This window comes from Eumetopias jubatus, unplaced genomic scaffold, assembly GCF_037043125.1.
Source record: "Eumetopias jubatus isolate StellerSeaLion01/CBP00866 unplaced genomic scaffold, mEumJub1_p1.0 scaffold_3, whole genome shotgun sequence".
Taxonomy (NCBI): domain Eukaryota; kingdom Metazoa; phylum Chordata; class Mammalia; order Carnivora; family Otariidae; genus Eumetopias; species Eumetopias jubatus.
The window spans coordinates 164,684,194-164,711,985 of record NW_028274809.1 but is presented as its reverse complement, the minus strand read 5'-3'; the positions used below and the strand labels follow the sequence as shown (position 1 = coordinate 164,711,985).

The window sequence follows — 27,792 nt, the reverse complement described above, 5'->3', positions numbered from 1 at the left end:
TATCAGACACATTGCTTATCTCTGTTTCAGGTAGCTCTTCTGCTGTGATTTTTGTCTTGTTCTTTCATTTAGAACATTTTCCTTTGTCTTTTTATTTTACCTAACTCTGAGTTTGTTTCTACATATTAGGGAAGTCAGCTACATCTGGTCTTGACAGTAGTGGCCTTGTGTAGAAGAGGTCCTGGGGTGCCCTGTAGTACAATTCCCCCAGTTACCAGAACTAGGCACTCCATGAATGTCTATTTGGGTTGCACGTGCCCTACTCTTGTGGCTGAACCACATTTGGTTTTTAGCCCACTTGGCTAAAATGACCTGCTTTGCCTGCTATTGGCACACCAGTCAGGATTTGGTCCCTTTGCCATTGAGGGGCCTGAATGAGGCTGCTATGGGCTTGCACGTGGGCATTGTCAGCCGTCAAGTTAGCTGTCTGCACTTAGCCTCCCTGCCACTGTTGTGTGTACACTGAATGGCTGGGCTTTCTCCCTGTGCAGCCAACTAAGGCCTTGACTGCTTGCACTGTGGACATGCTGGTGTGGCTATCTCCCTCTCTTCCCAGGGCAGGAGTCATTTTGGAGTGCGGCCAGTTCCTGCCAGGGCTGCTTTGTAGGGATGCCTAGCAAGGTGGGTGGGTTGGATGGGTGGGTCTGCAGGGGAACAATGAGTTGGGCACAGGGCACTAGCAACGTGGAGACTGTTAGCACTGGTTCTCGCAAATGTCCAGCTATCTAGGCTGGGGGAGGGGAAGAGAAATAGCACTTTTCTTCTTGGAGAAGTCTCCTGAAGATCCCTGCTCCTTCAGCACAGGTTCTGAGATTAGTAAATAAATCTCCTTCATGTATACCACAGGTGCTTTTCAAAATGCTGATTCTGTGTTGTGTCTTGGGCAGCTATTTGGTGACCCTTTAAGAGTGGGGACTCTGTTTCCTATTGCCCTCCAGGCTCTCTTGGAGTTAAGCCGTTAATTTTTTTTTTTTTAAGATTTTATTTATTTGAGAGACTGAGCGTGAGCAAGCAAAAGACAGACAGCTGGAGGAGGGGTAGAGGGAGAAGAAGCAGGCTCCCCGCTGAGCAAGGAGCCCGATGCAGGGCTCGATCCCAGGACCCTGGGATCATGACCTGAGCCGAAGGCAGCTGCTTAACCTACTGAGCCACCCAGGTGCCCCAGGCCCTGTTAATTTCTAATAAGTGCATTTGTTATGATGAGTACAGGGTCATGTATGGAAGTGTTCAATTACTGTATTGTATATACCAAATCCTATGTCCTCAGAAGACATGAAGTATATATGAAGTAATTCATATACTTATGAATTACTATATAATATGTTAACTGGAATTAAAGTTTAAAAAAATTAAAAATTAAAAAAAATATACCTGGAGTTAAGCCCTACTGGTTTTCAAAGCTGGCTATTAGGGGGGACTCGTATCCCAGTGTGTCTCCCTGCCCCCCCCAACCTGGAGTTCCTGGCATAGGGTCTGATCCTCTTGCTTCTCTGTGCTTGTGGTGTCCCCCACTTTGTGGTTAGTCTTACCAGGGTTCTGGTTAAAAAAAAAAAAAAAACTCACAGAGACAAGCACAGAAAGGTAGTTACCAGAGGCAGAGGGTGGGCAGTGGCCCAAATTGGTGAAAGGGGTGGAAAGGCCAAATCTCCAGTTGGAAAATAAGTCCTAGGCTGCCACAAAAAAATGAAATGGGGATAAGAGTACTTACCTCAGTAAGCATTCTAGCTGCGCTTGCTTAGATTTATTCTGGCATCTGTTCATCACAGGACCAAACTACCAACGGGTTTACCTCGCTCCTGCAAGTCTGCTTACCTGTGCAGACCTGCTGATCCTGGGCTGAGCCCCCCTACCCGCTTTCTCAGGCAATTCTCACACACCAAAACAAATTTCCCCTGCCCTAACTCATCCCAGGGCCAAGTACCAGGCAACAAGAGACCACCTCGATAGCCCTAAACCCACTGGAATTATTCAAACTGGCCAATCCTAAACTGATCACTGTGCTTTTCCCGCAGAAACCCCATTAACATCTCCGGCCTAGACTTGCCCCTCACTCTCCTGCTTCTGCCTCCTGAACAAAGCCTGATGCTTCTCACGTGGCCCTGCATGGTAATGACTGCCCCTTCCTCTTGGGAAATGTCACTAATAAAAATCTCCTTTCAAATGCATGGACTTCTCCATGTCATCACTTAGCCACCTCCACAAATCCCACAGGTTTAACTTTAAAACAGTAAGTTTATGTGAGGATTACATTAATAAAAACTAAAGAATGTAGCAGAATGTCTAGTACATAGGAAGAGCATTATGTCAGTATTATTACCAGTAAGTAGCCTCCTATTGAACTTCAAATACACTTCAAAGTCCTTACTAGAGGTTCTACAGGATCAGGCCCATCTCTTCCCTCAATTCAGCTCTCACTACTCTCCCTCTAGCCATGGCTGCTGGCTTCTGGTCCTGTGGCCTGTGTAGTGGCATGTGGCCCCATGCTCAGAAGGGCCCCTTGATTGGTTTAATTTTCTACTGTTGCCATCTTGAAATTCTTAATGTCTTCAATTTTTATTTTGCATTTTCATTTTGTACTGGACCCCAAATTCCTGTAGCTAATCCTGTCACTGGCACCCTAAGGTCCAGCCCCACCAGCCTCCTTTTGGTTCTTTACACACCAAATTCTTCCCCATCCCTGCCTGAAATAATCTTTCCCCTTCTCTTCATTTGATCCTCTACATCCGCAGCTTAAATATTCTCTCTCTCGCCTTTCTGGAGCATCCCTTTTAGGTAAATGATTCTTGTCCTCCTCTTCTGACCCCTTATTCGGGATCTTCGCCCCTCACTTGTTTGTTTATGGGAAGGACATGGCATTTTATTTTAAGCTCTTTCGCACTTGAATCAAAAATGTAACTTGGATAAAGGCAAGGACCATATCTGATTTATTGACTGTGATGTCCTCAGCATCGAGCACAAAGCCTGACAAATACTAGGCTGTCAATAAATATTTGCTGGGCAAGTGAACTAAGGGCCTGGTTTAAGACAAAATAATTACACTACCTGGGAAACTTCTGACTTCACCTGCTGATCGTTCCCTTGGTCCCATCATTAGTCTGTGTACCTTTCTCTAAATATTTTTTAATCTCACAACGTTGCATTGTCTACATGGCTAACTCTGTTTTCTCTGAACTTCAGAGAGCCCCACAATCTACATATGATATTTCTCCCCAATCCCTGGCTGAGACTTAAAATGCGTGTACAGAAATTAGGTGTGTCAGGAGGCTAATGCCTAGTCTGATACTAGATGAGATGCAAGGATGTCCTTGTGTTGCCTAGGAGGATGGTAAAAGTTAAGATTAAATATTCTTTGATAGGTGAAGGATGAAAATTGCAATTCCTCGGGTAGCCACAAACAGCAAAAGAGCATTAGGGTATAATTTTCAAACCAATAGGAGAGAAAGCGAACAGATATAACAAACAGCTCATAAATTTATATTTAAATATGTCAGTCATTTTATATACTACTGGCTTAAATGCTCAAGCTGAAGGGCAAAGATTTTCATACTTGGTTAAGAACTGAACTATATGTTGTTTTAACATAACAATAATAAGTTTGACAGTGAAGGTTTAAGAAATATATATCCTACAAACACTAAAAGAAATCTGATGTAGCTACCTAATCTGAGAAAAACAGATTCCTAGACATTAAAAAAAATAGTTCCAACAACAGGTTCAAGTCTGCGAGGAAGATAAAACGTATCTACATGTGTATACACCAAATCCTATGTCCTCAAAAGACATGAAGCAAAATTTGACAGAACCATGAGGAGTATGTAGATGTCCACCACTAAGGTAGGTTTTCTCCTAATGCTTCTGCCAAGTACAATAAGTAGATACACCACCAGATTTTTAAAACACGACCTGGACTCCAGGCTTCAATGGCTTCACAACTGAGATTTATCACCTGTTTTTTAAAGTAGAAATAATTGCAGTATTATATGAATTTATCCAGCTAGAACAGAAAGTACCTCCCAACTCGTCTTATGAGTCTAAAACTATCTTAATTCCAAAACCTGACAGAGATAGCTTAAGAAAGATTACAGGTCATTTTTATTCAAAAAACTGGACAAAAATCCTAAACATTAGTAAATCAAATCCATCTATCTTTAAAATGAAATAAATGTCCAGACCAACTTGGATTTACCTTTAATCCGTGGTTGATTCAATTTTAAAAGCTCTCATAAAGTTGGCATATTAAGACTAAAAGAGATATTCTAATAGATGCAGAAAAGGGTTATTAAAATTCACTTTTGCAATTAAAAATGCTCTTAGCAAATTTGAAAGTTAATGGCAAAAAAAGCTTTCCTTTTGAAATTAGCAAAAAGAAAAATATTATCATTTGTATTTAATATTGCATTGAAGACCATAGTCAAGAAAAAGCAAAGTTAGAAGGACAGGAAAGGAAGAGATAAAACTCACTCTCATACATTTGACTGTGTAAGTAACAAATGATAAATATAACTGACATAAACTTACGGTTGTTGAATAAAACATTCAAAACAAAATGCTGGAATGAAATTTTTAAAAATATCCCTTACAATAGCAAAAAATTCCAAATATCTAGAAATTAATTTGGCAAAGACTATATAAGCACTCCATGGAGAACTTGGCACAATTGAGAGATTAAAGAATACCTCAATCAATAAAAGACATAGACCATGCTCATGGATTATAAGATTCAATATTATAAAGAATTTCCCCCAAACTGAGTAAGTTCTATGCAATTCCAACAGGATGTTTTTCTGGAATGTCACTGACTGCAAGTCTTTATTTTTGAACAAGCTAAAGTGACAGGAATAACCAAGACACTCCTAAGGGAAAACAGGATGACAAGATTGCTTTGCTGTTTGGCAAAACTAATTATAATGCTACAGTGTTTAGAACAGTACCATTCTGGAATTCTGCAAGAATAGACAGTTGAAATAGACACACAGACACAAAGGCATTTGCTTTATGACAGAAAAACTGGGGCAAGGATGGAGTTTTCAGTGTTATTAGAACTACATGGATAATAAAAAATATAGGTGGAAAGCAAAATAATAAAGCTTTGAGAATACAGAATAAATTCATGATTTTAGGGTAGGAAAATACTCTTTAAATAAGACACAAAATGGCTAATCTTAAGGGAGTAAATGGTACCCTATTAAAGTTAGTAAGTCTATCAAAATACACCATAGAGTTAAAAGGTAAGGTACACAGCGTGAAGACGTGACACATCTAACTGACAAAAGGCTCCAAGCAGGCTTTATAAAGAGCTCCTATAAACCGGTCAGAAAATCCCAACAGAAAAATGGGCAAAAGACCTGAAAAGGAATCCACAGAAGATAAGCTGATGTTCAATCTAACCAATGAAAAGGTATACGATCCCAACTAGAGGAAAAGGAAATGCAAATTGAAACCGTGACACAGTACTGCCCGCCCACAAAGTTAGAGACACTACAAACAATACTGAGGGTGTACAGTAACAGGAATTTTCATACTGCCGGCATACAGATAGTGTTAATCATTTTGGAAATTCCATGGGCATCATCCAGTATGGCTGCTGGCGAGGTTTTGGAGGCAGTGTCTGGCAGGCAGCTTGTAAGATCCTTGTCTCCAGGTATTCACATTCTCGTGTCATCCCCTCACCCTGAATGAGGGCTGGACCTAGTGACTGGCTTCCAACAAATAGAATATGGCCAAGTGATGGGATATTGCTTCCAAGATTGAGTTACAAGAGACTAACTTCCATATTTCTGGTTCACTCTCTTGCACCTCGCGCTTGTTCATCCTGATGAAGCCAGCCACTGTGTGGAAGCTGCCCCAGGAGAGGTCCGTGTGGAAGAAACGGGGGATGGCACACAAGGAAATGAATCCTGCCAACAGCCCTGTGAGTAAGCGTGGAAGCGCATTCTTTCCCAGGCCAGTCTCCCCATGACCGCAGCCTGGGGAGGGACCCTAGGCCAGAGGACTCGGCTAGGCTGTGGCCAGATTCCAGCCCCATGGCAACTGTGAGATGTTGGGTGAGGCCGCCAAGTTTTGTGGTAGCTGCTTACACTGGGACAGCTAATCCAAAGAGAAGTCCTGCTCGGATCTGCGTTAACCCAATACCATCGCTCCCCTCCATGTGCGAAAACGAAGCTCTTGGGCTGTCTTTCCCTGCACGCGGCCCCGTTACCGGGACGAGGAACTCACGTAAGCACAAAGGCACATGTGCCCAGCTCCCAGTCCTTAGTCCTCTTCTCCATCTAGGCTCCCTCTGGTGATCTCAGCCGGTCACGGCCCTCCCCATCTTTACCCGTGGAACTCTGTCCCTCTGCTTGCCGGCCCAAAGGGCTTGTTTTCCTTTTTGATCAGAGTAGATCCAGTCCATAAAGAAATCCTGACAGCTCCACTTTCAGAATATACCCCCAAAGCTGGCCACTTTGACTACCCCCACTGAAATCCTTCTGGTCCAATTCTTCCTCTCTTGCTTGGATTACTGAAATAGTTTAATCTACATCTGCCATCTTCTAGTCTATTCTCCCCCAAATGCCAGGGTGAGCTATTTAAACCTAAGTCAAATCATGAACTCTGCCGCTCGGAACAGTGCCCGGCTCCCCTTGCCGAGTAACATGAAACTCCGCACCGGCCTTTCTGCTCTTCCTCCAGCACGCCAGGCCTACTCCGTCCTGAGCCTTTGCAGGGACAGTTGTGAGGAGGTTCTTCAAATCACCCACTAAGTCTGGGGGGTGGGGCTTGAGAATTTGCATTTCTAATAAGTTCCCATGAGATGCCAAAGCTGCTGGTGTTCTGGAGAACTCCAGGGGAAAGAGTCTATGAAGTAACTTTAGGACTAACTCTCCATCTCCCAAGTCTGCAAGGGTCAAGTCCTTAATGAGATCTAGCCAGGTGACTTAAAAGTGTGATCTCTCCCGGTCTCGATTTTTCTCTCGCTTTGAGCCCCTGGCCCTTACTTTGAGCACCTTTTGTCCCCTCCCTGAGCAGTAGGGATCTATACCGTGATTCATTCACTTGTTCGTTTACTGTGTCCCCCACCAACTAGAATGTGAAATCCAAGGCACAGAGCTCTTTATCATCCCAAGAGCTGAACGGACTTTTTTAAAGTAGAAATATTTAAATTGAAAATGAATTTAATCCTTTAATTTTCTTAGAATAGAAACCCATTTTTTAAAAAAATGTACTAATTACATGTGCTCATAGGAAAAGAGCACAGCGGTGGGGAAAACAGATTTGAGATTGGCCAAACCTGGATTCCTAAGTCAGCTTCAGTACTAGCTAAATGTTTATATAAGGTTAACCTGCTACCTTGGACTCAGTATCTTTATTATGTAAATGGTGAGAACAGCAGATGGTTTGGAATAGACAAATGTACCTGAAATCTCTAGGACAGTTCTCCTCACTAAAGAAGTGCTCAAAAAATATTACTTCCCCTTTGGTATCTCACCCCTCCTCCAGCTCACATTTCATTTACACAGCAAGTTAACTATAAAAGCCATTCCAGATGGAATTAGATGTGTTTCTATTTTAATATTTAACATTAAAGCCTTTCCATAGGACCTTCAGGTGAAAAGTTTTTTCAACATATATCAGACATAATGTAGAATAATATTTTGCTGATATTGTGACAATACTTCAAATTCGACCCCCATGAACTGTTAATCACGGACAGTGTTCATCCGTAAGTACTTCTGGGCAAGAGGCTACCTGAGTTTCGATGGCTTTTCTAAATGGGACCTAAACCTCACTGCAAAACCAAAACCTCCCATTCGTATCAGGAGTATTCTAGAGAAATAGTTTTCACAAATGTGAGTATCCTGCTTTCACAATGATAGTGAAACAGAGAAATGGTGTTTATACTGCTCGTGCTGCACATTCATGCGTGACCTGATATTGCTGAAATAGTCTTTATTTCCGAACATTCCAAAAGAGCAGTGTACACAGTAACAAATATTAAGTCCTATACCATAAGAAAGCATTCATTAGTGCAAATGGGTTTTGTAAAAGGTCTATCAAAAAGATTTATTTGCTTTAAAATGCATCCATTTCCAGAAGCATTGTTAACAAAACATTACAGTTTCTCATCCTCTGTAATAAAGTATTGAAAATCAATTGTGGTACAGTAGCAAACATTGCAGGTATTAAGTGCAATGAGCCTGTGATGCCTTTATAAATCGGAAACCCAAGTATGACAATAAATTAACAAAAAGACAAGACCATCTAACTGCTATCTGGCTACCTCCTTGCAATGCTTCAGCTTATGTTGTGCTCATTCAACATAAAATTAGGTCTTTCAAACTGTATGGTGGATTTTTGCTGATAGATCCCTAGAGCTAAAAAAATAGTACCTTACCACAAAAATATTTTTATGGCACAAAATTTAAGTTGTTCCATAGTGGTTCACAGAGGTGTAAAAAGAAATAGGCACAAAAAATAAAATTCCTGTAAACTATAAAAAAGTAAACTTCAAAGCATAAATTATAGAACCTAGTTGTAAATATGCAATGTATTAAGATACAGAACATGTAATGGGAAGATGATGTTTAGAACACGTAAGTAAATTGAACCAGTTACTTAAAAAAAAAACTCATGGCAAAGAAAGCATTATTGATACATCTCAATCCTCTCAAAAAGTGTCCAGGTACATATAGCAGTTCTACAAAAACCCCCTAGATCTAAATGTCACAATACCGCAACCACGGATCTGAGACTGGTGCAGTATTCTCTCAGGCAAATATTTAAGTGCAATCATTAGTCTCTGGCGCTTGGTCTGTTGAAAAACAATGCAGTAAATATGTTAAAACGCAGAAGGGAAAGAATATCCCGACGTTCACGGTTACCTAGCCAGCTAGGTAACTCGACCCTCATTTCCGCTCCTTTCCCGTGTTCCAAGGGCGCGAGGAACCGCATCAGTAGCAACCGTCTCTCCAGCTTCCGTCCCTCAGAGCGCTGAGTGAAGACAGAGGCTTTGGAGGCTGAAGGAAACTGAGGGGGCGGAAAGAGACGGTTAGTACAATCCCAGGGGTCCCGGCCCTTACTCCCATCTGCTCTCCTCCACGCAGGTGGGCGCCGGCAGCTACTAGCACTTCCCTGAGCCATGCGCTCACCAGCTGGAAACCCCATTCTCAGCACACAGCCATGCGTGGGTGGGTGGGTGGATGGGGGTGTGTGTACGTGTGTACTGCAACATATCCTTCCTGGACAAAGGGTATTTTAAAACCAGAAAGAAAAAGATAAACTCTTGTCTAAAAACAAATGGGTACTTCCTTGAATGCAAACAGCAAATTCACATGAAATTTGCAACCTTACAAATAAAGATGTGCCTATGACACTGGCAAAGAATAATACCCAGTGTTTGCCTAAGTTTGGGGAAACGTCCTCCCTTTAGAGAAGATTAGTTTGGAGACCTATTCAAGGACAAATAGAGGGGTCACAATAACCGACATCCATCAAATACTGGGATTCTATTTGCCATGAATATAACACACATCTGTATTTATAAGGGGAGAAAAAGCCAGAATTTATTAAACATGCAACAAAGTGCTTCCTATCTGGAAGCACTCCTAACAGGACTAGGAATTCACTCATTTTTGTTTACTTTTATGTTTAATAGTTTCTGAATTTTTTATCTGAGCACTTATTACTTCTAATCGGAAAATATTTACACATATTAACACATAAAGAAGGAAGAACTACTTGCTCGCGCATCACCCCTTTGCACACTGTCACCATGGTCCATCCCCCTCCTCCTCCAGAGCCTAGTTCCTTGTTGGGAGTGGTCTGTGGTCACTGTCTCCTCTTCCAAAACTATCCTGGAGCCAGTGCTATGGAATTCTTACTGACCTAGAACACTTCAAGATCTCCAGTTCAAGAAGGGTACATCATGACCACGAACTTGTCTAGTGTGTGCCTTGCAACTAATCTGAAGTTTTAAAGAAAAAAAATTCCAGCGGGACCCTTACTAAACTTACCAACATAAACTAACAAAGGCCCAGCTCCAAAAGACTGTGAGCAGGTGTGCATGTGTACAGCTGCCCAACGTGTTTGCTTATTTTGATAAAATTATTGCTTCGACAAATATTTACCATTTGATCCTGTGCTAGGCATAGTCCTGAGCCTTGGGGTTTTATATTCATGAACACTCCCTTCCTCCGTCCCCATGAAGCTTCTATTCTAGAGAGGACAGTCAGACCATAAACTAGTAAGGAAGTAGACTCTACTCCCTCAGGCGGTGATCAATGCTCTGGGGGAGAAGGGGGAAGGAGGACGGGGTGAAAAAGGAGCTACAACTGCCCCTGGAGCTGCACTTGTGCACAGAGGGGTCATCTGAGCGAAGTCCTGGAGGGAAAAACCTGGGGAAAGGAAAATACACAAAAGCTCTGCAGAGGGAGCTTACCTGGTAAATTCAAGCAAACCCTGGAGCATCGGGAGTGAAGTGAGGAGGGAGGAAGGGACACCCCCCGCCCCAGCACTTTCCAGAAGGAGGTGGTCAGAGGTCAGGCCATGAAGGGCAGCGTGCCAAAGACCCCAAAAGGGAGGCTGGTTCCCAAGCAGTTTCCAATATCAAGCCACAAAAGAGGCGGTGGAGCGAACGAAGGTTCCTACCTTCTAACAGGCTGTGCAATTTTGCTTCGAGGCAGGTTACTCCCGTTTATTGCCAGTGAAGGTCTGGGAAGCGCACTGCGGCCCAGTGTCCCCGACGCGGCGGCCGCTTTGTTTGGTGTGGGGATGCCTGTGCTGGAATATGGCTGGAGGCCGTTGGACAAAGGCATGCTGCTGCCGCCGCCCTGAACAGTGGGACTCACGTAGGCCGTGGCTTTCAGAGGCTGCCGCACGGACACTGGGAAATGCCCCACGCTGTGCATTCTGTGCTGAAGCTGTCCTGGGGAAGGAACTAGAAAGGAAGACAGGGACGAGAGCGAAAACTTACACTGCCACCCAACTGAGGAAGTGGACCTTAACCCTAGACCAGCAGGGTCTGAAAGGTAATAGACAGACAGAAATGAAATGTGCGTTCCAGACAGCACTGAGTACTAGAAAATTCTAATTCTTGACACGTCTCCCGTTCTGTCAGTCAGCAACATTTCTGAGTACCTAACAATATCTAGAAGCCACACCTAACAACAGCTTCCTTTCCTTTAATGAACAGAACCATCCCTGAGTTCTCACAGGACAGTTTCTTCCTTGCTTGCTTGGAAGACATGAGGATGTTCCTGATGGTTGCGCTGGGGATGGTTTCATGAAAATAAAACCAGGGGACAATACTGGGATGATGGGAAGACAGAGGTGACATCAGTAGGTTACGAACATGGCACTGACCGATCTCCTGGGGTTGGTGGGAAGAGTAAAGGAGTATTAATCCACATAAAACCTTACAGTGGGGCCTGACACTTAGTAACCACTCAACCAGTGCTATTATTACCTTGAGAATAGCAAAATCTAAGATAAAGGGAGCTCTCTGCATAAGAACTCTTAAGAACTGCATCAGTATACTTACACACCCAACATTTTCTAAAACAGTTTAACTGATTTTATACTTAACCATAAAATAGGAAGGGGGAAAGACAAAAAAAAATGTCCGTTGTTTAGTGTCTCTCGAATTATTTTCTTAAAAAATTAGTTTTGCCCAAGCGTCAGATGAGATCCGTACACGGGAATGCTGATGCACACGTACAGCAGTCAACACTCGATGCAAACTCAGGTCTACACAAGATGCTGCCGTAGTTTTGGTCCCATCGAGTTTCTGTGACACTGTAAAACTTGTCAGTTGACAAATAATAATCTCTAAGTTCCTTTCCAACCAATTCTACAATTCCTTAATGAGGTAGCTTTCAACCATGAATATTTCAATACATTGGCTCATCAGGTGTAACAAATGCACCACACTAATGCAAGAAGTTAAAAGGGGAAACCAGGGAAGGAAGGGATAGGTAGGGATATCTTGGCACTCTGTACTTCTTCATTGCTAAGCCTAAAACTGCTCAGAAAAAAGTCTAAATTTAAAAATTCAATGTGATTTCAATTTCTTTTGAAAAACATAATACATATAAAGTATATAAATCTTATATATATAACACATATAAAGCATCTAAATCTTAAGTCTAGCACTCAATTTTCAAAGTGAACACACTGTGGAACCACCAGTCACTCCAAGATACAGAGCATTACCTGTACCCCAGAAGGCTCCCATTCCCCTTCCCACTCACTGTTCCCATAATGGTAACAGTTATTCTCACTTTATCACCACAGATTGGTTATTCCTACTCTGAACTTCATAGAAATGTAATTACACAGTACGTTCTCGGGCTTCTTTCACTCAACATTGTGTTTTTGAGATTCAACCATGTTGTTTGCACTGCTATGTAGTATTTGGTTGTATGAATGTCACAATCTGCTTGCCCGATGATGAAAGGCTGGGTTATTTCCAGTTTGGGGTTTTGTGAACATTCCTGAATATATTTCAGTGTTCATATGCACTCATTATGTAAGGTATATTCCAAATTCTATAACCATCAGCATACATGAAGTCAGCAAAGTCACTGGATGCAATATCAAAATATAAAAATCAACTATTTCTAAATATCAGCAAAGCAGAAACTAAAATTTAAAAGAACACTACCTATAAAAACATTTGAAAAATCAGATACTTAGGAATAAATTTAACTGTGGTGCAGAAAACTTCCATACAAGAAGCTACAAACACTTTGCTGGGAGACATGGAAGAAGATCTAAATGAAGAGAGGTGCCATGTTAATGAATTAGAAGAATATCATGAAGATTCCATTCTCCTAAAATTTATCTACAGATTCACTGACGTCCCAATCAGTATCATTCGAAATGAAATTACACAAGTTACTCAAGAAAAGCATCCTACGAATTCTCCTATACACAATGTCTATACTCTAACCACTCAAGTATTTTAAAACAAGTGGAAAAACAGATGAGAGTGAAACAGACAAAATCCCAATTGTACAAATAAGAAAACAAGAATCAGAAAGAATACATAACTTATCCAAGAACTTATGATTAAGACCCAAACTCAGATTTTTTTTTTTTTACTGCAAACCCAGGGGTTCTCCTTCTGTATCACGCTGCCTTTCCAACGTTACCTTACCTTTGTGTTTCCCAGGAAGTGAGATGGCCCAGAACCAGGGATCGTCAGGATATAAACTTACATTGTATAGAGAAGAATTGCTTGGAATGCTTTCGAATAAAAGTAAATGCGGAGAGAATCCTTAGATCTGAGAGAAGTGTCTGACTGACTTCTCTTACATAGCAGTGCTCTGGAGGGTTTTTCTTCTCTCCTTGTTACACTATGTGACTTTCAAACATTGATTTTTTTTTTTTACATTGATGAACTGGCATTCTCCTATAAAGAAAAATTTCCCCTTCTCCATTTATGTATTTTGTCTATTAAATGTGGAACTGTAATTATTTATTTTGCTCTACTGGTTAGAATCCCTTCGAATTGTTTTTTGGGTGACTTCAGTGGTCAAAGATTTGGTTACTGGGCACTTCTGACACATCCCCATCAGTCTTTGAGCATGTCCATCAAAACCGGCCACTCTCTGTTGTGGACATTCTATTTTGGGTTCCATACATTGTTCTGGCACTCAAATCATGCTATGAAGCCAAATGGAGTCAGAGTTACCAAAAATTCCTAATCATTACCACATGTGCTACTGTCAAAACCATTCTTTCTCATTCTACATGAAAACTATTGACTCTTGAACTCAACTAGAGAACTGTGTACTTAAGTCAAATTTCATCATGACCTATCTGGCCGGTTTCCCCAGCTGCTTCATGTGAAATAGTATTTCTCCCTTTCCCACCATTAGCAAACTCCATAGGTTGTCTTCTGTGTCTTTACACAAGTCATTAATTCCGATATTAACAGATCAAGGCCTAAGATATGGCCCTGTGGCATTCATTTACTCATGCATTCAAACTCACTAAATACCAGGCAGGGTGCCAGGTACAGGGTGCAGAAAATCAGTTAAGCTAGGGCCCAAGCCCAGAGGGATCTGATGAGCTAGTATGGAAGATAAATATAAAGACCATGAAATGCGACACATTGGGGGGAAAAAAAAGGTAAGCACCAAAAACTGAATCCATCCCAGATCTGCTTCGGGGGTTTATGGGGAGGTCTATCAGGGTCATCAATGGAGCCTTTTCAAAGGGCGTGTGGTGTTTGGGCTGTAGGATAAAGGTAAAGAGCAACAAAACTGCATAAAGAAAGGGAAAGAATGGCACACAGGAGTCAGAATATGTTTGTAGTTAAAGATGAACTCCGGGGTCATCAGAACAGTTTTCTAGCTCTATTCCTTTCCCTGTATGGCCCTGTGCAAACTGTTACGTTATCTGTTGCCTCATCTGCAAAATGGGAACAAGGACAGAAACGACCTCATAGGGTTGCTGGCAGGACTGAGTCGGACAAGAGATATAAGCCAGTTAGCATGGTTCCTCGTGCTCAGTAAATGCTGCCATTTTGAAATGAAAAACTGTCACGTGTGGGGAAAATGCCACTTGAGCCCCAAACTGGAATCCGAGGGAGAAAGGCTTCAAACCAGTCTGGGTGCAGATGTAGACATCCGGTTGATGACTGCTGACCGGCCCGCTCTGAACACACTCCGGGCCCCCTACGTTTGGGCCACATCGTTACTGGGACTCTGACCCTCAGTCCGCCTCCCAGGGGTCGTTCTCAGACTTAACCCCAACTACCCCCATAAACAGCATGAGTCGGAATGGGACGGGGACAACTGGAACCACCACATCCCCACACAAAATAAAAACACATGAACACGAGATTTCATGCTCACCGCATTGCTCACCGCTGGGTAAAACGTACAGAGAATGAACGACAGACTGTGTGGTAAGCTGAAAAGGGGGCAGATAGATACTCCTCGGCACACTAAAACAGAACTTCCTTTTGGGAGGAACAAAGCTCTGGACTGGTAAACAACAAGAGCAAAGTGACAGCGAGACTGAGTAAGTATGCGTTCTTCAGAGTGAAGGCATCGGGCAGATACAGCCAGAAAGAGGCAGATCTGCGAGGAAAACACGTAATTTTTGTTATACGCTGAGTGGGCAAATTAATCACCATGTAGTACTTCTGCTATCCTTGGATAGAGAAGATTAAATATAACTTCCTAATTATTAATTCATTAACATATGCACTGATGAAAATACTAAACTGTACTGGTGAAGTTAAAAAAAAAAGTCATGAGAAAAGTTTCCTGCTATGTCCTCAAAAAAAAAAAAAAAAAAGGAATAAGCTGTTTTTCTAATTGTGTTACAACTAAAACTTACTTAAAAAAAATTACAAATTGTCATACTTACTGCAAGACTGTATTCTTGAAATCCCGTTTCCGGCTCCATGCAAGCTCGAGTCAAAACTCTGACTATTTCTCACGGTGACTGGTGAGCCAGCATTGCTAGGGACAGCAGTCGTACCTGGCATCCGAGCTAGATTAGGCATACTTCTCCGGAGCTTGTCTAGAAGAGAAAAAAATTCTAGTTAAAAATCATAAGGCTTATGCCAACTAAATTACTAGCTTTCAAAAGTAAACTAAATGATAGTAAGCTCAATAACAGATAAAAATCATCACGTGTGTTATGAATGGTAACAAGCTACCACAGAATTAACCTTCTGTTTGGAGAACAAACTCGCTATCTCCAGAAAGGGTCTACCAAATAAATTGTTTTTTTTTTTTTTTAAGTGTTCTATAAAAAGTAGGGATTAGCTAATCAATTAGCTATTTGTTTCTATATATACAGTAAGTGGATAAAATTGGATCAAAGTGAGGTTAGAGAATCATCTGACAGCCACTTAGTTAGAAATTGTTACATATTAACAAAAAACCCTAGAACAGTCAAATCCAACACTTACTTTATCTTTTGCTAGCACATCAAAATGGAAAGAATGACTAAAATTCTACCTTGATGTGTTTTGAGATACCTACTCATCACATCAGTATGACCCCATTAAGTTCTGGAAAGTTTTAACTAGGAGTACGCCTCTAAACTTCTGGATACCTGAAAAAGAGATGGCTTCTGTTGTCACTCTCCTTGCTGAGTCCGTCTTCTGCCACAAAGGGGCAGCAGAGAGCCAGCCACAGATCTCAGTGCAGCGCTGTGACTTCAATGCGGGGTGGGGGGTTGGGTGGTGGCTCCAAACTAAAGTACGTGTAACAGGTCACTCACTCAAGCTCAGAAAACAAAGGATCTATTTAGATGCTAAGCCAAAAACTCCGTGCTCAAGTACAAAACTGGATTCACGCCTTCCTCCCCTTTACACACAGCTCCTCCTACACTTACTCAGACCTGCAGGTTGCACCTCGACCAGCAAGTCCTCTAATCCAGAAATCGGGGCCATCTCCTCAGATTCACCTCCCTTCTACACCCTCAGCCCCAAGTCCTGTCAGTAGTTAATGACTCTTCCACTTCATCGGTGCGGACCACATTATCACCCACGTTTTCACGGCATCCTCTTACTCGGTCTCCATGCACCCTGTCTTGCTCTTCTGACCCACCTTCCACACAGCCTGCTCCACTCTTCCTCGAGCACAAGTACACACCCAGTCACCCGCTTAAAACCTTCCAATTACTCTCCCACCTTCATCTGAAAGCCCCCAGGCATGGCCCACATGAGACCCTTCAAGGTATCAGCTCCCGTCCTTCTTCCCTTCTTCCCAACCGTATCTCCTGCTACTCCCACCCCTCAGGCTACCCTCCTACCACAGCAGATGAGCCGAGTTCCCAAACGCTCCACATTCTCCTGCACCTGTGACATGCTGATTCCGCGCCCCCCCCGCCCCGCCCTTGGCCACGCTTCCCCACTTTACGGAGTGAACGAACAGGGACACCAGAATTCACTGTGCACATGCTCCGTGCCAGGCACCCTAGGAAATGTGGGGGATACCAGAGTGTACTATAGGTACACTCCCTGACTCTGAGTTTTATCGTCTAGACCATGGTTTTGCAATATTTTTTCCGTTATTGAGCCTAAGAAGAAAACCTAAAATAAATTTAATGTTCAATCTTGTTTCTCCCAAATGGAACAAATTAAATATTGAAAATAGCATTGTGAAACTCTGAAACACTGGGAACTTCGGAGGACCACAAACCATTGTGACATCTCATGCTTTTCACTCGCGCCTCACTCACCAAGATAGTTTCAATTTTACTGGTATATGCCCTGAAGCACTAAGAGATACATATCAGGACACACGAGTTTGTGGTCACTTTCAAGTACAAATGCTGTACTTGAACACTAATCCAAAATGTGTCCAAGGCCAAAACCAAACTCATCTCTTCCTTCCCCCCCTCTTTGCAATGCTCATTCTACATTACTTATACCTGGCTGTACAGGTACAGGGCTGTAGCCCTGTCCAGCTGACTTCCACAGAGCTCCAGGGTGAGATCCGACCCAGCTGACTTCCACAGAGCTCCGGGTTGAGATCCAACCCAGCTGACTTCCACAGAGCTCCGGGGTGAGATCCGACCTAGCTGACTTCCACAGAGCTCCGGGGTGAGATCTGATCCAGCTGACTTCCACAGAGCTCCGGGGTGAGATCCAACCCAGCTGACTTCCACAGAGCTCCGGGGTGAGATCCGACCCAGCTGACTTCCACAGAGCTCCACAGTGAGATCCGACCACCCCACACCATGTCCTCACTCCCTGTGCACACTTCTGGAGGAATCATGCTCAGTTACTGCCAGCGACTGTTAGATTTTTTGCCCACTTTCCTCATTATCTCCTTGAGGCCTGTTTTTAACAACCACAGGTCTCATATTCCCAAATTTTTGTTAAAATTCCTAACTTCAAGGGCGCCTGGGTAGCTCAGTCGGTTAAGCCTCTGCCTTTGGCTCAGGTCACGATCCCGGGGTCCTGGGATCGAGCCCCGCATTGGGCTCCCTGCTCAGCGGAGAGCCTGCTTCTCCCTCTGCGTGTGCATTCTCTATTTCTCTTCCCGCCCCCCATCAAATAAATAAATAACTGGCATGAAAAGTGAGCCTCTATCAGTGCAAGACTAAATTACTTCGACTATATATATTTAGGCTGAAGGGAGGCACAGGGAAAGATATGCTATTATTTAGAATATGAATTGTGTTTTTGTACATCTAAGTTTCCAAACTATTTACCATAAAAGTTTTCATGTATCTAGTTGAAAAGTAGTATCATAAACATCTGTACGTTTTCCACCTAGATATACTAGTTGTTTTCATTCTGCCATAATTAATTCACCTCCATATACATATATACACACACTTGTTTGCTGTTGTTAAGCCACATAAAAGCTGCAGACATGTTGACACTTGAACCCTAACTGCCTTCTCCCCCTCAATTTTAGTATGATGCCATGACTTCCATTAAGCCCACGGAATACATTTTCTTCCTGATAGTTTGAGCTTTAATAAATTAGTCACTATGACATTCCTTAGCTGCCACTATTTCCCTTTAAATTTTAAATCTGAAAATTCTATCGAATCACAATACTGTCATGACATGTAAACAAATTAACAAGTTTTTAACAATCCATACACAAAATTTTGCACACATTAAGAATGTCTTTCATAAGGGAGTGGCCAACGGCCTGCAGAGCAACATGCCTAAGTTTTATTGTGACTACTGCGACACGTACCTCACCCATGACTCTCCATCTGTGAGAAAGACACACTGCAGTGGTAGGAAACACAAAGAGAATGTGAAAGACTACTATCAGAAATGGATGGAAGAGCAGGCTCAGAGCCTGATCGACAAAACAACTGCTGCATTTCAACAAGGAAAGATACCTCCTACTCCATTCTCTGCTCCTCCTCCTGCAGGGGCAATGATCTCACCTGCCCCCAGTCTCCCGGGTCCTCCTCGCCCTGGTATGATGCCAGCGCCCCATACGGGGGGCCCTCCCATGATGCCAATGATGGGCCCTCCTCCTCCTGGGATGATGCCAGTGGGACCTGCTCCTGGAATGAGGCCACCTATGGGAGGCCACATGCCAATGATGCCTGGGCCCCCAATGAGGAGACCTCCTGCCCGTCCCATGATGGTGCCCACTCGCCCAGGAATGACTCGACCAGACAGATAAGAAGAGATAGGAACCTCTTTATGTTCATTTTATATTACTTGTTTACTTCACCAGGAGATCATGGTGTTGTGACTCTGGGTGTTTTCTCACAGCAGGACAAGGAAGACTTGCTCCCCCTTCCTATCAAAGAGAGAATAGTTTTTGCCGGGGAGTAGTGGGACCAAAAAAAAAAAAAAAAAAAAAAAGCAATTTTCATTTGTATTGTGAAATGTGAAAATAAAATTGTCAACTGTTTTAGTTAAAAAAAAAAAAAAAAAAAAAGAAGGTCTTTCATAAGCTTTTCCCCCTAAACCACAATCAATCAAGGTTCACACCTTAGTTGTGGTGGATAGGTTTCTAGTCTGTTCATCTAGATGCATCTGCCTTTCAAAACCAATCTTTATTCATGTGAGCATCAAGTCAGTTTCACAAAGCTTTAAATCTGAAATATGCTCTTAAAAATAAAGGCTTCCAAGTGTAAACATTTAGAACATGACTCCTCCGGGAGCTAAGCTGTGATCTCCAAGCTGTGTCAGGGACCATCTGGAAATGAGGTACACCTTCCTGTCAAACAATCTGGAACATATTAATGACCATATATACTTTAATATTCAAGGAATCAAAAATAACACTCTATCTTCCCAAGAAACCAGTAATTTATCCTCAAGTACTGAGACTCAGCAGGGAAGCTGGAGGAATAGACCAAGGAAAGAATTCAAATCAGTTTTCCCATTATTAAAGTAGCAGCAAGACTTACCACTCTAGGAAACACAGACTAAAGAATCTTTGGCTATAAAGGAGATACTCGGTTACCCACCAATCCGATCTGGCCTTCCACAATCAATACAGGGTACAAGGGAGGGCCTGGGGCTAACAGTGCTTACATCATGCCACCAACAGTCCCTGCCCAATCAACTCCCTTGACATTGACTAAAGATCCTACAAGATTTAGTCATTTTTCACATCTGGCAAATTATTCCAAATATGCTCCTTTTAATTCTATATCCCCTATAAACAGTCCCATAACTTTTAAGGGCCCTCTCTTCTGAATCTAGGCAGTGTAGGAGCTATGGAAGCAATAAACATAAATATGCATTTCTGGTTTCTTTTTAATTATTTTTAAACGAATCAATGATTTAACAATTCTTCTATCTCTATCATTTTGGTAATTTAGAAAGATATATGATAGTTTCAAAGTTACCGTTCTTATTAAACAATTTTGTTCAAATGATATTCTGTGGTAACAAATGGAGGCTTAGCTATCTGAGTTATATCTATATACTGGGGCCGGGGGGGCAGGGGCAGAGAACCGAATGAGCCACCCAGGTGCCCCAGTGAGTCCTATTTTTTAAAAAAAGGCATGTGGGAAAGGAGAGTGACAACCTTTATTCCCTTTTTTCAGTACTTCTATTTTACTCTAGGCAAAATAATGGTCATTGTTTCATTTCTTCCTTAGGTTGGGAGAATACGCACCAGATGGTTTGATGTGAAATTATACCTAAGTTTTCCAAGTAAAAGGTATTATTTGGCCACATTTTATAGTCAAAGAAATCAAAGTTTACAGACCCGAGAAACCTGTAAAAGGCAGAAGTGGGAGGACGGGACTGGACTCCAGACCTGTGCGCTCACCGCTAAGTTAAGCGGCACAAGTCCAATCCAGACGACTGCCGTTGTAGTCCGTTGTCCTTTGTACGTGGAGACCAGAGCTTTTAGGAAAAATAAAACCACCACAGTCGGGACATGAAGCTGTGTTATGTCTCTGCTTTACTAATAGGAACCATCATAGCACAGCTCCCAGGAAACCTAATCCTTTTCATCGTGGTGTTTTGTGTAAGGTAAAACCACTTTTCTAAGGTTAAGACAATGACCTGCTGAGAACACGGCTCAAGATGCCGAGCTGGCATCTGCTGGGCAGCTAGGCTGGGGTGTCCTGAGACACCTGACAAATAACCTTTAGAGCAACAGTTCTACGGGCCCTTTTCCTCAATTTTAAAACAAGGCTGGCTTTCATTAAGCACATGGAATACACCGCTTTTCTGATATGACGAGCTTTAATAAGTTGAGTTACTATGACATTCCTTGGCTGCCACTTTTTTCTTTCAAATCTGAAACCTCAAGGTCCTAAAAGGGAAATTATGACTAAAACGTTCAGTATTTTCAAATGATTTCTCAGCATGAAAGATACAAGTACAGAAGAAGAAAAGGTGAAAACTAAAAACACGGTGACAGGTATCACAAATACAATCTGTATTTGGCCTTGCAGTACTTTTAAGTGAGCTGCTTAATCACTCCTGGGCCCAGAAATGGTGCTATATGATAATTAGATGCTGTAATTATAAATCTGGTTTTTTCCTCCATATTATATGGGATCTGTGTGTGAAAAGTCTGGCTGGTCATTAGTATAAAAGCATACCAGGCTTAGGAGAATACATGATTGTTCTCCCTACAGTTTGTTGGAGGTCAAGGACTGTAAGTCCTGGAATGGGAAAGAAAGACAGATGGCAAGGAGGGAGAAAGGAAAAAATACAAAAGAGGTGACACGTTCTCTGACCCTCCGTGTTGACGCTGGGGAAGATCAGCTTCCCGTTATCAAGCCAAGTATCAGCCTCCTTATCCCTCCTGCTACACAGACCTTTCTTCTAGATGTCACAAGGAAAGACACATCCAAACGTGCCCTAAATCTGGATGGGCATGTTTCCCCTGCATCACTCCATGCCAAGAACGGGCCAGGAGAGACTGAGGTGAGGCCCAGATAAGGAGCCACAGCTCAGTGCGGCGGCCCCCACGGGGCTCCCCTGTGAACGCCACCAGCACCACCTGCCCATCCTGCCCTGACCGAGCCGCCGCACAAAGACGCCCCCCATGCGTAGCCCGTTCTGTGTTGGCTACTTCATGGTGGGGTTTTTTGAAGCCGTAAGTCTGTAAATCTGGGACATATCATCAGATGCTGGGCAATTTTAGATTTAAACTTAGACCAAACTGATCAGGTCTTGAAGATATACTTCATAAATCTGGGAAACATTTACTAATTATTTACACTGACCTTAAAACCATTTCTCAACCACACATGAAAGATCAAAGCACATTAAAGACCGAAGGGCACACATAACCTACCTCCATTGGTCCGATTTGGTTGCTGATCAGGTGTTTGGGCTTGAGGTGAGTAATACTGTTGCTGCTGGTAATTACTTGAAGGAAAATAGTGGGAACTGGGGCTCCTCCTACACTCCCGAATGCTGGAGAAAGTCTGTGAGTGGGGAATGCCTCTTTGGAAAGGTGAACATCTTGGAAGACGAGGCTGAGGTGGTGGTAAATGATCAAATTCTTCCTCGTCCTCCAGACTGAAGCGATCATATTCTTGATCGCTACACGTCCCTTTTTTTCCTGAATTGAGTGACACACTGGAGCTATGTCTGGACACAGATGCTGAGGTGGAAGCGTAATCTTGCCTGAGACCTAGGACAACAAGGAACAGTATTACCTCAGGAGACGTTTCAGTCTAGCAAAAATCAAGTTGCAATCAAGTATTGGAAGAAAATGTGCTCCAGATTAACAGTTCAAATGAAGACCCGTATCCTGTTCACACTTTATTAAATCCCAAGAAAACAGATACATTCACCCACCAAAACAGGTGTCTAATACTAGGCTGTTCTGTTCTACAAAAAGACTGCCCCGATTCCAGAGAAGACTAAATATACTGCCACAGTTCATCGGTCAGTGTCTGTCAATACTCCCAAATGATCCCTTCTGAAATCTGGAGATACTTAGGAGAAGCTACCCATTATCATTATGAAGAGTATGTTATGGGTTAGACAGTTAAAACAATCAAATCTCCTTCCAGGGAGGAACTCCTCCTGTCCCTCACCCCCAGCTTTCAAAGTCAAAGTTCAAAAGCTGGGGTACAAAATATTCTCTTACAAGGTCGCCTCTCTGTTCTATTTGTTACTAATATTATCTTTTTCAAAGCATCCTGACACTTCAATACTTCAATGGTTTTGGGTCATCCCAAATGACAACCATCTAAAAACAGACTGGAAGTGTCTATTCATGTCACTGCCAATACCACAATTTTTTTTAAAGAAGGACATTAATCGTTTAGCCATGTTTTCAGAACAAGTCACTGTTATTTTACTACTACTGAATAATAACATAAAACCATCACTTTGCCCCTCAGAATGTTATCTTATTAAACTCTCCGTAAGCATGACAGTGTTTCTCATAATACCCCTAATTCTGAAAGCAGGAAATGGTCATGCTTCAATGGAAGGACAGTTGGCTGTTTCTACTTTATGCTGACCTGAAAAGGTAATTCCAGAACAAGCCTAACCCCATCCAGTGCTCAGCAGCTCACTGTGTATTTTGATGCCCTTGTAAAACCCTTGCAGCAGTTCACTCCTAGATGACTGGTTAACTCTACTGCAGAACCAGTGATAAGCTGTTCCAGTTCTAATTATCTTCTCTTCTACCATTATTTATCCTGAGAAGTTTATTAATGCATTTTAACTGAGCCTACATTAAAGATAACTATAGACTTACATGCAGTTCAAAGAACTAATACAGAGGTTCCTTGTGCACTCTGCCCAGTTTCCCGCAACAGTAGCATTTTGCAAAATTACAGAATAATATGACAACTGGGATATTGTGATATAAACCCATCTTGTTTAGATATTCCCAATTTTACTCAGGTACATGTTAAGTATTAAGTTCCATACATTTTATCACCTGTAGGATCAAATATCTACCACCAGTGTCAAAACACTGAACAACTCCAAAAACTCACAAAACAACAAAAATCCCTTGTGCTGCCCTTTCATCACCAATCTACCTCCCTCCCGAGATCCCACATCCTGTCTCTAATCCCCATCACCCACTCATCTGTCCTCCCATTTCTAAAACGTTCTCATTCTCAAATGTTATATAAATGGAATTACGGCAGTATGAAATCATCTTTTCTCGCTCAGCATCATTCCTGGGAAAGTCATCCAAGATGCTGCCTGCATCAACAGTCCACTCCTCCTTACTGCTGAGTAGTGGTACTCCAGGGTACGGGGAGCCCCAGCCTCATGAACCATGCACCGCCTGAAGGGCATCTGAGTTCCTGCCAGTTCGGGGGCTATTACGAATAAAGCACCACAAACGTACAGCTATTTGCGTGAACACAAATTTCCACTATTCTGGAAGAAGTGCCCAAGACTGCAACTTGCTGGGGCCTACGGAAATCGCATGGTTGGTTTTTTAAGAAACGGACAAACGGTTTCCACAGTAGCTATACCACAATGTCTTTATATTAATGTATTCTGATCAATGTCTTTATATATAATGTATTATGTATGTTCTAACACCTTCCGATGCCCACGAGAGCCTGAGAAGCACTAACTGGCCCACCTACAAGCTAGGGGAGTATGAAAACAAGCATCTGTTTACCCATTACCTGGGGAGAAATGCCCGAGCCTCCCTACCTCCTTACATTTCAAGCAGAAGCCTCTAGTTTAAGAAGTTTTCTACTTTAAAAAGAACATACTTTCTTCTTGGAGACGAGCCATGATCTGAACGTCAGTGAGATCCTGTAACTTATATCCCATGGAGATAGAATCATCTTCCAATTCCGAAGTGCTCAGCTCACTGTCTATAGAGGACTGGGGACTGAGAGGGGAGCCCCGGGAGGTGTAACCTAAAACACAAAGGAAATATGTTTATTATTTAGCCTGAAGAACTGATATTTGCATCATGCCTAACAATTCCTGTATCAAGTCAGCAATTTTTTCCCTAGTTCCAAGTCACCCAAAAGTGACCAACACATCACCATTTACCAGCGAGACAATATGCATATCTTTCACATGTCCATAATTCACATATACAAAACCATTTGTTTTTTCAAATTCAATTTCCACAATTTAAAAATCACTCTGTACTACACACCAAAAAAAAAAAAAAAAAAACTGTTAAGAGAGTAGGCGGAGTTATTTTTTTTTTACCACATTAAAAAAACTATATATATATATATCTACATCTATATATATATGTATGTATCTCACCACTGGTGAAATCTGCATCCCATTAGATAAATATATATCTAAAGGCATTATATAAGAACACATATCCATGTTCACTTTCAGTTAATAATCAGATATGCTTGTCTCTGGTAGTAATTGATTATTATATTCTGGTCCGTTTTTCGAACAGGTACAAGAACATCACACAGAAAAGGCACGCATATATACACAGAAGCATATCCAAAACCTTAATAAAGGAGAGAGTACAGTAGTCACAGGAGACCCGGAGTCACCCACGAAAGTAAAAAAAGCAATGGCTTGGGTAAGAGAAAGAAGGAAGAAGGGAACCAAAGGGAGAAAAGCTGTAGGAATGGAATCACACCAACACTGACACAAATAAGGAAAGGAAGGGAACTTCATCTCCCAAAAAGGTACTGTGGCTATTTCTTCTGTGTAGCCCTGGCTTTAAAAACAAAAAGCTATCAGAAAAATGAAACTGAGAAAACCAAAGACACAAAAGGTTTATCTTCCTGAATCATAATGAAAATACCTGAACTGAGTTCGACATTTAATGTTGAAAGCACATTAGGTGTCTGGACAGGTCACCAGACACGTGGGTCCTTGCTAACCAGAGAAAACCTGCCTATGACACACAAGGGAGAGCATGCTGCCGGTGCTCGAGCACAAATGAAGGCTGGCCTTCTCTCTGCACCCAGGGTAAGTGTGCAGCACACACTCTCCATTGCAGGATCACCCTCAACGTCTCCAGGAAAGAGGGAACTTAAGCTGTTCTTACTGACAACGCAAGCAGCTAGTCAAGAAGTTGAAAGATTACCTGTTCTCTCAGGTGTTAGTATTGCTTTATTTGAGGTTTTAGAGAAGCTGGGAGTATTAATGCCATTGCTATATGGGCTGAGTCTTGCAACAGGACTGTAAGGAAAAGCCAGTGAGACATTTGAAGAGAAGAGACTCCGCCATCGGCTCACTGTCACAGAAGCAGAAAATAAACAACAGCAGTTAGCTACCCGGGAGCATGTGCTGACTGGTCAGAGGGAGAAAGGGCAGAGGTTAAAAAAAAAAAAAAAAATGAAAAGACAAAGCAACGTTTCATAAAGATATCTTAAATGACTTCCATTTATCTAAGGCGGAAATATGTAAAAACAGGTCATTTGTGAATTCCTGTTGATACCTCAAGAATTAGTAATCAGCTTGATTAAAGTCAATATGCCTGGGTAATAAGGAAACCTCGTTTTGAGTTTCTACACTGGAAATGTTTGTTTCCTACTCTGTATTTCTGCACAAGGACTTAAGTGTTTTGTAGTAATATAAAAGGTGAGTGTCCAAAAAAACCTCAAAATTAGAAATTGTGGGGAATGTTAGTATTAACTATACACAGTCCTATATTTTTTCTTCCTAAGATTAATTTTCAACCCATTTAGTATCAGAAAATGTTGGTCAAAAAATTCTCATGGAAACCTGCTCTTGGCTTACAGGACAAACTTAACGGGACGACTGCCTTTCCGAATGGCCGCCCTGAGTCCAAAACAAGCCCTTATGGAAAAACAATACCAAAACCACAGGAGAAGCTTACAAAATTTAATGACAGCTATTTGTGATGGCAGGCGTAGAGATTAACTGGTGATTTGCTGGGTATTTTTTTTATAAAAAATATCTTCCAAATTTTCTGTATGGAACATGTGTTACTTGTGTAACATTTAAAGGTAGGATGACACATACTATTACTTTAATCCTTTAAAATAAGGAACAAAAAGGAACATTACCTACAATGGGCAAATGATCAAATTCTTACATTATTTCACCTGGCCTAATTAATGTATTTCCCTCCTCCCAAACTGCCAACCCCTGCTATTTCTAAGTTCTTGAGATCATGAAAAAGGACCTCAAACTGTAAAAACTTAAGTCACACCAAATACCACGTACTCTCCCTTCAAGGGATGCAAATTACTGTGCTAGGAAAATCCATTTTTCTGAAAAGCAATCATTTCGACATGTACTAATAAGCAGGACAGGAGGGAACACCTAAGAAATATAGATGAGGTTAAACCTCACTTAAAGCAATAACTGGGTCTGTATTTGCTGGAAATGTGACAAAACCTGGAGGAGCAAGTATACAAAGGGCCACTGTGACATGCATGGCCCAGACCACTTTTAATGAGCACTGCTAATGCGCAGTCGGTGGGACAACTGAAAAGTGTTTAAAAGTGGGCGGTGGGGTGAAGAGAGAGAGACACCATGGGATGTGGGGGGGTCAAGGAACTAACTGGCTCCAAATCTGGGATTCTTAACACCCTTGCAAATATCACCAAGGTTATTTAAAAGAGCAAAACGTTTCCTCTTATTTCAAGCAAGAGTTCTTGAGAGAAGTACCATCCCGTTCCAAAAAAAAAAAAAAAATACCTTTTCCTCCTGTAGGTGAAAAAGCTAGGCAAAGAAACTGCATTCACAACGACCCCTCTTTTGGAACTCGCAAGTGTCTGCAAGGGGCCACTGCTGCAGCGAAGCCTGGTTCCTAACTCACACCAGTCACCTCACTTACCCAGTATGTAACTACGTGTGGTTGAGCAGCTCTTCTCAAGCTGAGCCAGAGCGGAGACCCGCGGGGCTGGCATTACTAGTCCCAGAACTTCTAGATATGTAAACCTGATCCCCAAATATACTGAAAGATTGGGGTTAATGTGAGAGGTAGCCGC

At 42.1% G+C, this 27,792-nt stretch overlaps 1 protein-coding gene and 1 pseudogene across 2 annotated transcripts in view; one reads left to right on the top strand and one right to left on the bottom strand.

Moving 5' to 3' along the window:
• Nucleotides 1-7,669: 7,669 nt before the first annotated feature.
• The window catches only part of SLAIN1 (SLAIN family member 1), a 59,630-nt gene continuing 39,507 nt past the window's right edge, over nt 7,670-27,792 (bottom strand). Inside the window, exons 3-8 of one of the 2 annotated variants that reach the window (XM_088021880.1) lie at nt 25,917-26,066; nt 24,610-24,759; nt 22,203-22,544; nt 15,361-15,516; nt 10,627-10,915; nt 7,670-9,006 (exon numbers count right to left, since the gene is read on the bottom strand). In XM_088021880.1, the coding sequence (XP_087878006.1) occupies nt 8,931-9,006; nt 10,627-10,915; nt 15,361-15,516; nt 22,203-22,544; nt 24,610-24,759; nt 25,917-26,066 (1,163 nt within the window). In that variant the 3' untranslated portion in view covers nt 7,670-8,930. The remainder of the gene's footprint in view (nt 9,007-10,626; nt 10,916-15,360; nt 15,517-22,202; nt 22,545-24,609; nt 24,760-25,916; nt 26,067-27,792) is intronic. The other variant, XM_028106112.1, reaches the window with a different exon arrangement.
• LOC114211542 (U1 small nuclear ribonucleoprotein C pseudogene) lies at nt 18,609-19,239 on the top strand (annotated as a pseudogene).